This window comes from Hippocampus guttulatus, chromosome 9, assembly GCF_054856545.1.
Source record: "Hippocampus guttulatus isolate MCC_2025c chromosome 9, RoL_Hgut_1.0, whole genome shotgun sequence".
In the NCBI taxonomy this organism is placed as follows: domain Eukaryota; kingdom Metazoa; phylum Chordata; class Actinopteri; order Syngnathiformes; family Syngnathidae; genus Hippocampus; species Hippocampus guttulatus.
In genome coordinates, this window is record NC_141269.1 from 10,755,551 (window position 1) to 10,771,335 (window position 15,785).

The 15,785-nt window shown below is 42.0% G+C and overlaps 1 protein-coding gene across 4 annotated transcripts in view; it reads left to right on the forward strand.

Annotated features, from left to right (window-relative positions):
* Nucleotides 1-15,785, forward strand: part of cabp4 (calcium binding protein 4) — a 23,812-nt gene continuing 8,027 nt past the window's right edge. For 2 of the 4 annotated variants that reach the window (XM_086119659.1, XM_086119655.1), the window contains exons 1-6: nt 5,454-5,551; nt 5,714-5,815; nt 6,167-6,305; nt 9,863-9,893; nt 10,410-10,553; nt 13,320-13,429. In XM_086119659.1, coding sequence (XP_085975785.1) covers nt 5,454-5,551; nt 5,714-5,815; nt 6,167-6,305; nt 9,863-9,893; nt 10,410-10,553; nt 13,320-13,429 — 624 coding nt within the window. Of the gene's footprint in view, nt 154-5,453; nt 5,552-5,713; nt 5,816-6,166; nt 6,306-9,862; nt 9,894-10,409; nt 10,554-13,319; nt 13,430-15,785 lie in introns of those variants that run through there. The other 2 variants (XM_086119658.1, XM_086119657.1) reach the window with 2 other exon arrangements.

Below are 15,785 nucleotides of genomic sequence, written 5' to 3' on the forward strand. Positions count from 1 at the left end.
ACAGGCCAGCTACTTCTCTAATCCAGACATATTTAGATGGATAATCACCTTTATTGTATAAGCCACAGGTTAGGTGAGGCTTTGCCTGGACACATTGTTTATCATCCCGGTCAAACAAAGAGGAAATAAACACGTGTTTGCCTGTTTAAGAAGGTAAGACTACAAAGTTGCTATGCTATTGAATTATGGTTAAGTTTCATCTTGTTTTGCTTTGGAATGCTCAATAATTCAACGCAGCAGGAATTGGCTATGGTTCATTTGTGAGACTGTGACGGAGCAAGTTTTTCACGATATTTCACACAGGTTTTTACAAATGACACTGACAGGCTTCTCCTCTCTGCTTGATTTGAATGAATTGTTTTGCTCCCTTACGCCAACACGGCCACGGTTCTCAAGGGCTTTGTTTTTGGTTTGGTGTTTCTGCCCCGTCGCTCTCGACAACATCCTCAGTCAGCCGCTTTGAATTCAAAGGTCCACTGCGCCATTTTAAAACCGATCTTTACGAGAGCAGAGAAAAATTAGTCTGTGAATTACAAAGTGAAGGATGGCGGTGAGGAAAAGGTTGAATTATCCCAACCTCTTATGAATGTCAGTGCTGATGGTGACGGTCTCATTTTAGGACCTTGACACAAAATCAGTGGTGGGGTTGCTAAGAGGAAACAGTTGAGAGGTGTTGAAATAGCTGAAGATAAGATGGAGTACCAGAACCAATTGCATTACAATCGGCTTTTTATGGATCAAGCACCGGTGGATTGTCTTCAGGCTGGACAGCTCGTGTAATCCAAAAGAAAAGAAAGGAGAAAGAAGACAAAGAGATGTCAAGCCTAACCTCAAGTGAACCTCATTTTTGGTCAATAAACTTTCACAACAAAGTCAACTGACTTTTGGCTTTCTCACAGGCTGAAAAGTTCTGACAATTAGATTCAATACATCTGTGTATTATCGCCAAATGTCGGATGAAGGACATGTCATTATGTTAATGTGAGTAATTTGTATTATCACCGGACACAAGTTTAAGGTCAGATGAAAAAAACTAAACAAACAACAATCCTGAGTCGGAAAAGAGTGGAGTGCCCTCTCCAGGTGGAAGATGACATTTGTGAAGAAGGAGCTGAGACAATATGCAAAGCTTTCAATATGCTCTCACTTATGGTCATGAGTTGTGATTTGGGACTGAAAGAACAAGATCACAAAATCAAGAGGACGGAATGCGTTCCCCGCGGGGGCTCTGGGCTCGCCATGAGAGATGAAATGGCTTGCACACCCAGTTAGAATGGCTTCTGGATGCTTCCCTGGTGAGATGCTGCAGGCATGTTTTCGGACACGCAGGAGAAACTAAAGCTTCCTGCATGACCTGGGAACACCTAAGAATCCTCAAGGCAGAACTGGACAAAGGGGCTCGGGAGTTGCCGCCCTGGATTAGTGGGAAAAAATGGAACGAAGGATGAATGAATGAAAAAACACAAGTTTGAAGAACTGCAATATGAGGTAGACTTGGACAAGCAGCCTAGATTGATTTTCACTATTAGAGAGGTATAGGTATCAAAATATATTTATTTTAATTGACTGATTTATTTCAAACATTAGGTGTTGGTGATTGGCATGTGACTCTTGTACACATTTGAGTGATGATGGGCGAGATACAGGTACATACGATATGCCCTTGTCGTTTTATATGTTTTGTTATCACTTTTGTCAAATGCGTGTGCACATCCACAGTGGCGTCCTTGTTTGTGTGATATCAGTAATGAATCCCAGAATCCTTCACTCCAGTGGCTCTTGTGAAATATATTTAGACCATCTCCATTTAGATTCTAACCCCTCACACTCCAGTCAAGCCCTTCAAGCAGCCTCTTCTATTCTGTTTCCTTATTTTCCAGCAAGCCAGTCCACACGACTCCCAATTTCATTATTTCAATTAGGATGATTCGGATCTAAAATGATGTGCGTCCGCTCCGTGATTGACAGCAATTGACCACTTAGAGAGGAGAGCGGCACACTCGCAACGTCACTCAATGATTGATGTTGTGTTTGTTTACTCTGAGTGTGTTGGTTTACTCTGATGGGATTTGTGCTCAGTGGAGATGAGAGCATTTCTTTTGGCAAAACAACAAAAGACCATCACAAGAAAAACTCCAAATATTTTGTTTTGCCTATATGTTATCCAAAAGCATGCGCGCAAAAATGCAGCTGTGAGACACATTAACCTTGAGAAAATAAGTTTACACATCACTGAAGGAATGCGTACATTGAAATTTCTCACCAGTGATGATCCCTCTAAGACGTATGTGTCAAACTCACGGCCGGAGGGCCAGATCCGGCCCCCACATCATTTTATGTGGCCCCCGAAAGCAAATCATGCGTGTCAACTTCCACGATCCTTGCTAAAATCTGTAACGAAATGTCAAACCATGCAATAATGATTTTACCTTGTTTACACTCACTTTGAACAATAATTGAACAAACAAATATTTGACAGAATTCAAACCTGGCAATCCATCAATTTGTTGTGTACAAGTAATAATATGATGTGATGATTAAACATTGATTTGGTTTTACTGTCATAAGGGCCCTACGAGGGAAGCCATAACTCCAAAGTGGCCTGCGACAGCAATGAGTTAGACAACCTTGCTCAAAAATGCGTGCAAGATATTAATTTTCTTTAAAAATAAAATAAAATAAAAAAATCAAACCTGAGCTGTATTTCCATATTGGATTTTCATATAGTCTCCTCATATAAATAAATTGAAAAGTTCACTTGGCACATGTGGGTGACGAGTGGGAAAGAAAAAAAGAGTGAAATGCAAGGCAAGCACACATGCCATGTTATCATTTTCACCCGAATATTCCGCTCTGTCGACTTACAAGCGTACTCGGCGTTGTCCAGCATTTCGCCCTGTCCACTTGTCACCTCAAAAAGAGCCTCGATGCTTCCTATGTCTAAACACAACTGAAGCATATTACCGCAACACACGTATAAAGTGTCGATGGTCATATGCCAAGGAATTCATATAAAATCTGCCTTCGTCACCAATGCGTAAAACGCGAATAATCACACTTTGACTGGGTCAGTCAACCACGCCCCCCCCCCTCCTCCTACCCCACCTGTATTTCAGATCAATTTTGACAAAGGGTGAGTTTAGAAACTTGTATGTTTCAGTGAGTGAGTCAAGGATTACACTCTTGATGAGTAAAATAAAAACAATAAACTGAGAGCGACCAGTGGCTTAGCACACAGTAGTCTGCACTTCCTTGTGTTGGGCTAATTCACACCTTAAAAAGAGTCATGTATCCTGAACCAATTCTTACAAACTAGGGGTAATTTAATTCATGTCACAAATGTCTTTTTAGTGATATGCTCCATTTAAAAATAGAGGTGGCTTGATTTTTTTAATGTAACACACCTACATCATGTAACACTGTGTGAGCTCAGGTCCATGCGCATGTCTGATGTTGCTCACCGTGGCCCAAGGAATCCACAGGCAGTTTGTGTGAATACTCAGACGCATAGAAAATTAGAGGAAACGTTGCTCAGCAGTCATAACACTTAATAATTATTTTAATTGTTAAAAGGAGGATCGTAAGGAAGGGTCAACATTTTTTTTTAAATTGACCTCAAATTTTGTTGCTAAAATGTTACCATAGGATTGCCCCACCCACCCGAGAAAGGATAAGTGGCATAGAAGATGACTAGATTGCGTGTGTGTGTTTTTTTTTTAACATTCCTAAAAAATATTTTAGATTAAAATCTATCTGTTTACATTGTGCAGGTTAACCGATTGTTGTGACCTATGAATGTAGAAGGTCACGAGTAACGGTGTAAGAGAGAATATCCCGAGTTTAATCACGAGGACAGGAACGTCCCCTTCCCCCCCTCCTTCCAGTTTAACATGCTTGCAGCGTGTTTCAATCAGCATGCACGCTGATTGTATGGAAGCGTGACAGACAGGCAATCACTACTCAGTCATGGCACGTTGTAACCCAGTGGGAGTTGGCAATAGGGTTCGTTTGGCGACGGCACATGAAGCGGTCGGGTGTAATTCAGAGGACTGGTTGATCTTCATGTCTCTTCCTATTAGCGCTCACGAGTAGGCGGAGGGCCGAGTGGTGGCCGCTGGAGCAGATCATTGGTATCTGTCTTTGTGCCGCTTCTGTGGCATGTGCGCCGGTGGATTGAAGGGCTTGTGTTTATTGCAGATCAACACCAAATGCAGTTATTCATCATCAGGCCATGATAGTCAGAATGGCAAAGGTCCATGACAGAACATTAATCTGACTCACTAACAGTCAACCATAAGTCTCTGCTCTCTGCTTTGACAAGTTTCTCACCCCCTGCCCCCTTTCTTCAATCTTTCTCCCTCTCTCGCTTCCCCGTCGACCAATTTGCATACCATTTTTCTTCACAGCCCATCTGCAAGCCACATCCCGATTGTCTCTCTGTTCTTTTTTTCATCGCTTATGTGATTTTATTGCACTGCACGATATTTGATTATTTACACCGTTTCATCGAGGTGTTTGAATTTCATCTGTGTCTGACTTCTGCTTTCTTGACACTTGGTATGAAGCAACTCAAGCTCGCATATGAACACAAATGAAAGGAGTCACCTGGAGGAGACAAATAAAATAGCTTCAAATATGTCAGTTCCACTTGTTTTTTCTGATAATTTTAGCTTTGCTTCCATGTTGCCTCAAAACCCCCCCCAAAAACCCCGCAATGCTCTCTTGCAGCTTTAGCTCTATAAGGACCAATCTACAGTACAATGAGTCGATTTAGGGGAGATGCCAGTTAATTCTCGAGCACTACCGATGTGCCCTTGAACACAACAACTTTGAGTGCCACATTGTTAGTGAAGTTTATTCAGGGCGATATCGCTCCCTTGACGCAGGCATTCATGCAGATCAAGGTTTGTGTTTATATGCATGAAAATGATCAAATTCAATTTTCCCTTGTGGGACAATTAAAGAACTTCTTGTCTTAGTGCAAGGAGTCCCTTATTAGTGCTGCTATCATAAATCAACATTCATCCATCCCTCCATTTCCCAAACCGCTTAACCCTCACAAGGGTCATTTCTGAGTTTTTAAAAGAAGAACGTTTGAAGGCAAAATGAATTGCAAAACAATGTCTTAAGTCTTACTCTTCATTCGAATGATAAAGATGAAGTTGAGTCACGTAGGAGATGTCCGTCGCACAAATGACTTTTTACTTGTCAAAACAAAGAAGAAAAAAAATGACTTTCATGACTGTAAAACTCTCCATTGTCAACAAGCGACGGCTCTCAGTCATGCCGGACAAAAGCATTAGGTCTTGCTGCTATGCATGCGAGTCTGCTGACTTCAAACGACCCCACTTCAATATTCTTCTTCTTCTCTTTCCCACCTTTTCCCCAAAGTCAGCCAAGATGAGCTCTAGCTGACACATGTCAAAGCAAAAGATCGTGGAATTGATGAATCTATGGAATTTCTCTTTTCAAATGTGTTGTTTCTTTCCAGCAGGATGTCTTTAAAAAGTGTAAAGGGAGGACCAGAAAGTCGACCATCGTCTGCAGCCAGGTTAGTAAATTTTCACAATATTAGCATTGAATTATTACCAAACTGATACATTTCCCAAAAGGCAGACGTCAAATTGTTTTTAGTTCTGCATATAAATAGTCATCTTATTCTAAATGTTCATTTTAAAGGTTTAACCATGATTTTTTTTTCCCTCCCTCCCAGCATTTCTCTTCGAGGGGCGAGGAGTCCAGGAGCCGGCAGATCTCCGACCACCGGCCGATTTAAAAATAAGGCTCTTCAGCTACGCCTCTCCAAGAAATTCTGGTTATTATCAACCTCTGTTTCTCATCAACACTGATTAAGAGAAGGAGAGAATTGGAGTCCCTGATTGGTGCATCAGCTGCAAAACAAGCACTCAGAGGTCTAAATTAAAGGACACTTCACCCGTTTCTCCAGTGACTGATGTAATGAGCCATGTCAGCTGATTGGACTGCTCATGTTTTTCAATTATTTCTTCTCTAAGCAGTAACTTCAAAGCGTGTGCGATGCAGCTGTATCTTTATGAGAATTTGGTCCCCCCCAAAATGTGTGTGGGTGTGTTGAAGTGAGTCGCAATGGGGAGTTAAAAGCCTCTGATTGATGCTGATCGTTGGTTTCAAAATGCACAATTTACAGCTCAAAGTCTCCCACGACTCAGAAAAAGGGCAACGGTGGTGGTGAGGAGGAGCGTCATCTGCGCGGTAAACGGAGCCTCAGCAACAGCTCAGCAGTGGCTGCCGCCTACATCGCATATCTCAATAAACTCTTTGGACAGGTCAGTTCAACAACCCGGCAACCTTTTTTGGAATAATTACCATTTTCTTTTTACTTTCTCAATGGCTTTGCTGGAACTACATTGGAATATCAGTCTGAAAAAAAAATAGTCCATTCCTTGTTTGTAAACAACCAATCTAGATCAATAGTCTTTTTCATTGAAAAATATTCAAAGCAATCCTTTCAGATCCATTCACTGAGCTGAAGTCTCAAAAAAATGCAAGCGCTTGTGAATATGCTGATGTTTTGTCTGACAGCAGGTCTGAGGTTTTGTGCGACCTGGTTTTTCCCAGAAAAACGTGTGTTGAATTCATAGGGGCTTTCAGATTTTGAGGTTCCATTTTATTTTCGTCACCGAATGGAGAATCATGGCCATAAGGGAACATTTAGTCAGACAAACAGAGTTATGTTGAAGACTATTATGTATTTGATTCAGTTTTGCGGTGTTTCCTGTTATTACCATCATGGCGAGATCACTTTCATCCGGGAACATTATGTGCCCCTAATGAGACCTCATTACAAAACGAAAATCGTTTTCATGCTTTGTCATCACAGGGGAGGGATTTACCAATATCAAAAAAGGAGAACCATTTTCACCAAAGGGAGTCATCTGCCTGAACGTTTTAATGATGTTTTTCGCTTGGCTTCTCAATAACTAACAGGGCCGTTTTGTTGCTTTAAAGCCCATTTACCTGAGGTGAAAACAGCTCCAGGATGACCTTCAACTTATTTGCTTCCTACGCCGTCACCACTCCAAAGGTAGAAGGGTCTGCATTGGGTCCCCCCCGTGCACAACGTACTTGTGGCAAAGAGGCCGAAGCGAGCAGACCATTCATCCTGCAGTGATCCTAATCCCTGCCTCAGTATTAATTAGCCCCTTAGCTAAGTTTACTGTCAGCCCTCCTTAGAGGAGGCCGGACAAGACAAATAGATAATGAAAGAGAGTTGATGCATTGCATGGCTGACACTGCTACAAGAGAAGAAAAATACAGAGGGCAGATACTCCATCCGGGTGGCGGAAGACGTAGCACAGATGTGTTGCAGCCGCATCGTCGCCGTTTGAACATCCCCATTTCATTGTTCGCGAACATCAACATAGCTCTCATATATGTATTTTGTGTTTGAGAAACAGTGGGCTGCTCAGTGGGACGACTGAAGGCACACAGGATGAAATTAACCGTTAATGGGCTCAATGCGATGGGCGCGTTCAGAGCCCGCATGGCCATCAAATCCTTTCTGGATGAAAGAAAAATCCAATTAATGTGTTGACCTTGCCATCTAAATATACCCTTGTGGAGCAGAGGATCTTTGATAAGATAAACATAACCAATGCACCCCAGGTGACTCCAGCTCTTTTATGTTGCAGTGTTGAAAACATTAAAAATGAAGCCATTTGTATGAATTATGAGAAGGTTTTAGTGTTTGAGGCAGAGTACTCGGCTTTTCAACTCGGCTGCCAATGTTACGCAGAGAACAATTGTTTGCCTGGCTGCCATGAGAGCCGGCTTGCCAAGACACCATAAGGGCTGCTAATTTTCGTGAGGCCGTGCAGGACTTTAAACCAAATGACCTTCTTTGATGAATGTATTAAATATGTCCTGAGCAAAGGACATTTCATTGTCTCCGCCACCATTGTCAGGCTTTTCAGTGTTTGGTTTTGTTGTGGACAACTGGCTAGCACATCCTCCTCACAGTTTAGAGGTCACAGGTTCAAATCTGGGCGCTGGCCTTTTTGCATGTAGTTTACATGTTCTGACCATGCCTGGGTGGGGTTTTTTTTCGCCAAAGGGTGTTGTTTACAGTACATGTGCCCTGCGGTTGGCGGGCGAGCAATTGAAGGGATACCCCGCCTCTTTCCCAAAGTCAGCTGGGATAGGCCGCAGGCACACTTGCGATGCTGGTGAGAATATAAACGGGATAGACCATGCTTTTGTCACTTTAGAGTTACCCAAAAACTGATCATCAGTTACCACAAAACTGTATGGATGAGTGGTACATACTGTATGTAAACAAGAACAGAAGAGAATATTACTGTACAACTTGCTGCAGATCCAGATAAAGATGTACATCCAAGATTTGCTTTCTCAGAAAATAATCAGGCACATGCTGTAGGCCTTGGCGCATTTCTGCGCCCGCCTGAGTGATATTCTTGTTCATTTTAAAGTGGGATTATTAAATACAATGGTGTATTTATTGACTAATGTGCCCCCCCCCCCTTTACCAAGAAGGGATTGCAAGTGGCAGGTGAAAAAGAATGGCAGTAAAGGCCAATTTGCAAATGCTACAAATGTTGGGTCGTATTTGTTACTTTTGACTTGATTATATAGCCTTCAGTTTCATGTTGTTTCAAAATGTTGTACAGCTGCACGAAAGGGAAAAAAAATGATCAGAGATTTTATACGCCTGCTAAACTAGTGTGCCAGTCAAGTTTCTTTGAGGTTATAGATATCCCGGGGCTATGTGCCAAGCAGCATCGCCATACGTCTTATCCAAGGACGAGTGAGCTTTCATGTTTCTCGCTTCCCAATGTGGATATGATGATGGTTAAGGAGACAAATTGTGCATCGGGTAGGCCTGTGCGATTCCAACATTTTTTTTTAAATCGTTTTGTTTTACTTCAGGCACACTCATTTTAATAAGATTATTCCTTTAATTTTTGGTTCATCTTTCAAAATCATCTCAATTAACATTTGCAAATTACACCCAGAACGTGTTTACACGTATGCAAATGAGACAATTGTTTTGAGGACTGAGGCAAATCATTTGCAATTGCCCTCATGGGCAACAAACAAAGCACTTGTCACTCTTTGAAAACAAGTCTATTTGTTTTTGGGGAAGTTACCGGGATGCCTCAGGATGCCTTCCTGCCCCGAATGAACTCTTTAGTAACTAAAACTCCGGCTTTGCTCCACCTTAATCGTGCCAAATTCATGTTCATGCGGACCTTGTCTTCCCGGCTTCCAGCTTTGCATGAAAAGTGCGGCGGTGGGTGGCTGGGGTGGAACAGAAGGAGAAAGAGAGGGAGCGTCAGCCTGAGCAAATGTCAAAAGAAAACAGCAGAGAATACAGAACGGTTCACACACAAGACCGTATGCAAATGCTGTGTTTTGTGTCCCTGCGCTGGCAAGCATATGCAGCCATCTTTCTGTGTCTGTGTGTCATTGCGACAGAGCAAAGTCAGTACGACTCACCGTTGCATTTGTTTACGTGTGGGTGGGTGTTTGTATGCGCGTAGACTAAGCGTATGGCGGGTCCCTCTGGAGGCTGCAGCTGTAGACGAGCGTGCGCGTGTGTGTGTGTTGTAGGAGTGTATGATCTTGCGTCATTTTGCAAATGAGAAACGTTGCAGGGTGAAATCCCATTAGTGCTTGTTGTCATCATGCGGCTGTGCTGACATGATATGCATGTTATTCTAATTTGGTCGGCACAAACTGATTATCACTGGGGAGTTTCTCAAGAGAATTTGACCTCTTGAAGTGACCTTGATTTTTATATCTTGTCGTCCACTCGTGTCTTGTAACTAAATGCAGCGTCTTTTCCTCCTCTTGTGCTGCGTAGGAACGAGAGCTGATGCCCCTGGAGTTGGATGGTAAGATGCCAATTGGGTGACGGAGGGTAGCCACGTGTCAACTGCGTCACTGCATCTTTGACAACCGTGCTGAGATTTACTTCTGCAAAACTGTATAATTCTGATGCTGGAGTACATCTGTCAGAAAAGTATGGTGAATCACAGTCATTTTATTGGGTTTAAAAGGCACAGCCTGATCCTAATCTCATTTCAATACTGTATTCTGCCCTCAAGCTTCGAGCCAAGTGCAAAAAGATCTCCAAGTGTTCTCATTAGATACGAGACTTTTACAAGGGGGTGGGTTGATCTGCCTGGAGACATGTGGACTGAACGGTTTATGTATTTAATGTCTGAACCCAGCACAGTTTCTTTGTTTTAATGACTTTTTTCACAGCAGTCATTTATCTGGAGTGAAACTATAAATAGTAGGACAGATCGAAGTACACACCTTTTATTTACATTGAGTTTATTTCTGTTGTGCCTGGTGTTGTGACACCATTTTAAAGATTCTGATCTGTGTGTGTGTGTGTGTGTTAGAGTTGCGAGAAGCCTTTAAGGAGTTTGACTATGATGCAGATGGCTTCATACATTACAAAGACATTGCTGACTGCATGAGGACCATGGGATACATGCCTACAGAGATGGAACTGATCGAGATCATCCAGCAGATCAAGATGAGATGTGTGTATTCATTTGTTTGGCTTTGTGTGTGTGTGTGCGTGTATGCATGGCTAGCTTTCATTTGTCCCTCAGATGTTATGTCATTCAATGACTGATGGGTCCATCTCAGATGAGCAAGTGTGTGTAACGTGTAATGTGTCGATGTGCGTTGCACTCCCCCCCCCCCCCCCCCCACCCCCTTCCGCTGTGCGGAATTGATGTTTGTCTTTGAAGCCGGGGACATTGGAGGCATTTTGGCATACTGATTAATGGCCCACATCCTGCATGTGTGTTGCTATATGGTTGTGACTCTGCATGTTGAAGTGCGGGTTGAGATATTCCTTCTCAGCAGCCCCAATTGGGGCTGACTTTGCTTCTCGTTCCTCAAACAAACAAATAAACAAACAAAAATGCCTCACACTGAATAGTTCAGCTTCTACATTCTAAATTCTGAGAAAACGTGACCTATAAAACATTGTGTCAGAGAGAGGCAGCATAAAACAGCCAAATCTTGCCTGTGTGCCCTTGCTATTCCAGAAGACATTCAAGAGATCATGTAGGGAGTTAGTTTCTGAATATAAGATTGATGTGTTTGATGGTAGATTGAAAATTAGGTCCACCTGTATAATCCTGCGAGATTCTGTACAATATTTATAAATAAACGACCAGTGTATCGCATTGGACATCCCCCAATTGTTTATGGTAGCCGACTGTAAATGCATATGTACCATCAAAGGTGTTCAACAAAAGTACCAGGCCCCGTGAATAAGGTCAGCTCCTTCAAAGTCTGAAATCTAAGATCTATCAGGAAAAAAAAATCATAACTTCAACAGAAGTGAATAAAGAGATGCTATTCTTGGTCCATGATTGTCACAAACATACAAAATTTGATCGTGATCAAAATCAAACGCATGTCCTGCATACTGCACACACAAAATATTTGTGAAACAGATGACCAATGTCAGAGCAATGCATTCCGTGGTTTCCCAAATAAGCCCACGGCACTGAATGTGGGAATTAAAAGTATTTTGCTGAAGGCTAATTTTCGGAGCTATTGCATTGGACCTCATTATATCATACAGGTGTGCTTAATGATGTCTCAATAGTAAACAAGAAAAATCAAAAAGTAAAAGCCCAGATGTGCCCCAGTGAGGAAGAGCTTGATTTGCGACTTGATTATGTTTAGTTAGCATAGGTAATTGGGTGATGTTATCCTTTAAACGTAATTGGTATGACTCGTCGTTTCAGTTTATTTGTAATGCAAAGTAAAAATAGCATTCATCGATGCATTTACTGTATTTCCCTGAACAATACTGCTCACAAACAAAACATAAGCCAGTCATTATGATGGCAGAGAATCTTAGCTCTAATCTCCTAGGACCGGGGGCTCCAGATGTTTTTCTGTCTCTCTTATGGCCAAATTTGGCAGGTTTTCAATAATTTTAATGCGTAGATCGAGCTAATGACAAGGCCAATGTGGAGCCTCTCCCAGCTGCTTCCGCACAGTAGGCGGGGTACACAATGAAGTGTTTGTCAGCCAATTGCAGGGCACACAAAAACGAACAACCGTTCATGCTCACAATCACACGTAGGGACATTTTAGAGCGCTCCATTAAACTGCCATGAGTGTTTTTGGAATGTGGGAGTACCCGGAGAAAACCCACGCAGGCACCGGGAGAACATGCATACTCCACACAAGAGGGTTGCAGCCAAAATCAAACACTGCACACCTCCACACACTCGCACACACGCCATAGCTATGAGCAAAATATGACAAATAAGAGATTATTTTCTTTTCTGTCACTCTTTCACACTCTATACTGTAATTTGAATTATTCATGCATGCTACTGATAATGCTTTAACCTTACAGGGAGAAGAGGCTTTAGTTCTTTTCTTTTTAAATCCCTTTGGAGCCAACAATACCATGAAATGATATCTTTTTCCCATAACCAGTCAAGCACTCTCAGTTGAGAAAATAATATTTTTCTTCTAAGACGTTTAGAAGATTTTATAGTCTGACCCACTTAAGGCAAAGAAATTATTGTGCAGTGTCAGGACTCCTCCCAGACTGCTGCTACACAACTGCCAAGGCAGAGAAAAATGTACCCTACCGGTTTGAGCAAATAAGAAAATCATTTGCTGGCTGAAAATCACATAATTAGCTGTCTCATATTTCAGCCGCTGGTTTTCAGCCGCTGTTTTTTAAAATTTACATTTATATACCTGTATGCTGCTGCAAGTCACCGATAATGGGGATCAGCACAACATTTTAATCATTAAATGGCCACAAAAGCTTGTTGAGTCAAACCTATATCAAATACAGTCTGTTCTATGACGCTAGGGGAACATTTTCTTTCCCCTTTGAAACTCATCAGATTTGGAATCTTTTTTTCCAACTGTCACCATTAAAAAAAAAAAAAAACTAAGTGTGTGCGCGTGTGTGTGTATGTGTTCCATTTGGGTGTAATCGTTCTCTACCTGTCTGTATTGAAATACATATTAAAGTATTGAGCAGTTGTAGTTACTGTATTTTCCCTGATAAATACAAAGAGAGCCAAATGAGAGCTAACCATCTGCCCGATGTTTAAACAAGATTTAGTTTGCTTACAGACACATTAGGAGAGTTTGACTTGTTGCTGTGCCATCAGTTTGTTCTACTGCCCCCAGGTGGCCAAAAAACCCATGACATTATAACCGAATCATGTGCAGTAAAAACATCATTAAACAATGTTAATGTTGCCCACCTGCGTTTGCTAGCTTGGTTAGTTTGCTTTGTCCTTCTGCAGGGGGTGGCCACGTGGATTTTGACGACTTTTGCGAGTTAATGGGCCCGAGGATGCTCGCTGAGACTGCTCACATGGTTGGGCTCAAGGAGCTCCGCTGCGCCTTCAAACAGGTAATGATCAGTTATGACGAAGCCGCCACAATCGCAAGTAATAATAATAATAATAATACATTTTATTTATAAGCGCCTTTCAAGACACCCAAGGACACTTTACAATAACAAAAAACACAAAACAATACGGGTTGAGCAGCGGCAGCCAAAACGCGCCAGCGTTCACTCAACCCGGAAGTCAGAAAGAAACCACAAGGAAGTGTGTGGATTTTACTTGTATGAGGGGGTGGAGAAAAAAGGCTTCCAATAGAGAAGGGGTCGGGAAATCCGGTTCCTCGAGATCCATATCCTGCTCGTTTCCGAGCTCTCCCTAATCCAACACACCTGAGTCAATTGATCATGATCGTTTCAGGCTTCTACAGCGCTTGCTGATGAACTGATCCTTTGAATCAGGTGCGTTGGTGTGGGGAGGGATCGAAAACAGGCAGGATATGGCTCTCGAAGAACCGGAGTTCCCGACCACTGCTCGATGGGCAATAAGCAGCTATAGCATGGAAACGTCATATAGGGAGGGGGGCTGGAAGTCTTAACTGTGAGCCAACGTCCTGACTGAACGATTTCGAAGTAATGTGTGTTAAAAAAAAAAATCCAAAGAATACGGACAGTTTTGAGTGGTAGGTAGACAGAGTACCTGCACAGGTACAGGATGCACACTCTACACTTGAGCGCTAATGTTGAAACACAGGAATTGGCACATGGTATCAAACTAAATGTTCGTAAAATACAGTGCCAGATGAAAATCTGTACAAAAAAAATATATATATATATTTTGCTGTACAGCAAAAGACACCCAAAACCTCAGAACTGGGAAGCAGATGTGCTAACTCATAGGGGTCAAACTCGGGTCCTGTCCTGCATGTTTTCCAAGTCTCCCTGTTGCAACACACCTGATTCAAATGAACAGGTTCAATGTCAGGCTTGCACAGTGCTTGCTGATGATCTGATCATTTGAATCAGGTGTGTTGCAACAGGGAGACTTAGAAAACATGCAGGACACCGGCCCTCCAGGACCTGAGTTTGACACCTATGTGCTAACTATACATGAATAGTTGTTCAGCCTGCATCCTACGACAGTGTGCTTGCGTAATTTGGGAATGAGCCAGTCTATGAATAGTGAATTTGAGCAAATAATTGATGCTTCTTGATACATATGCGCTGTGCCAAAAACAATAATCCTCAAAATTATTCTGTATTCCCACACTGACAACAAATTTACACACTCCACTGGTTTTGATGCCACAATTAGAGTTTAACAGAACTATCAAGAGCCAACGTTGACATAAGCACTGACATCTTCACCATCTATTACCACTGTCGTTGACAAATCCAATATGGATGCTGCCAGATTTGTGATTGAGTGAGCAGTTGTGTTTAATAATCAGTTCCTCTGGTTAGTATTATGTCACTATGATTGATTAATTTTTTTAATACTCTGGTTATGAGATAAATATTGAATCAGAGTTGCTCCAGTTTGTTAAACAGTTGCACATGTACCACATATTTTTTAAATCATATTTCTTTCTAATAATTTTCTAATTGCCTCATAATACTTGAGGTATAAAGAGGTGGATTAAGTCTGATAAATCCTCATGCAGGACCAAGTCCCGAATGCACCACACGCTACAAAGTCAGGAAAAACAAGATTTTTAAGTCCCACCTCCTCCTCCAAGCAAAATCGTGACGTGACCAAGCAAGACAAATTAGGTTATTTTCCAGAATTTGTAAGCCAGCCTCTTGCCTGGGCACTGTGTGTGGGCGTTATTAATGATTACTGCCGAATGGACGACACTGACGTAAAGTGTGCTCTGTGCTAATAAATATTAAAGAATGCTTGATATGCAACGGCGCACTCACTGTGCTCTTGATTTATATGGGTAGAGTCTTATTGGCAATATAGTCTCATGCATCAAATAGGATCACATTTTAGAAGCTCTTTATTGCATCACTATTTTTTGATTCATTATTTTACAGTATATGATTTTGTGTGACTGCTTTGTCACACGAGCTAAAGCTACTTTTAAAAGCTTGTCTGTATTAAAATGTGCTCACTTGTGGACAATACCCCATGCTAACGGTACCTTACTGAAAAGGGATTTTCATGTGAAGCTATGCTCAAACTTGCCACGATAACATATAGGGCAGGTGTGCCCAACCTTTTTTGACCGGAGATCTACTTTTCGATCAACCAACCTCCCACGATCGACCGCACACGCGCGCATACGCACGCACTTACACACGCATGTCTTGATCAGCAATAGCCATAACGGCCCCTAGGATGAACTAAACAGAAAAATAAAAAGATACAAAAGTTTGTGAAAAGCAATCACCGCCTACCTTAGTAGAGACCTGACGCGGA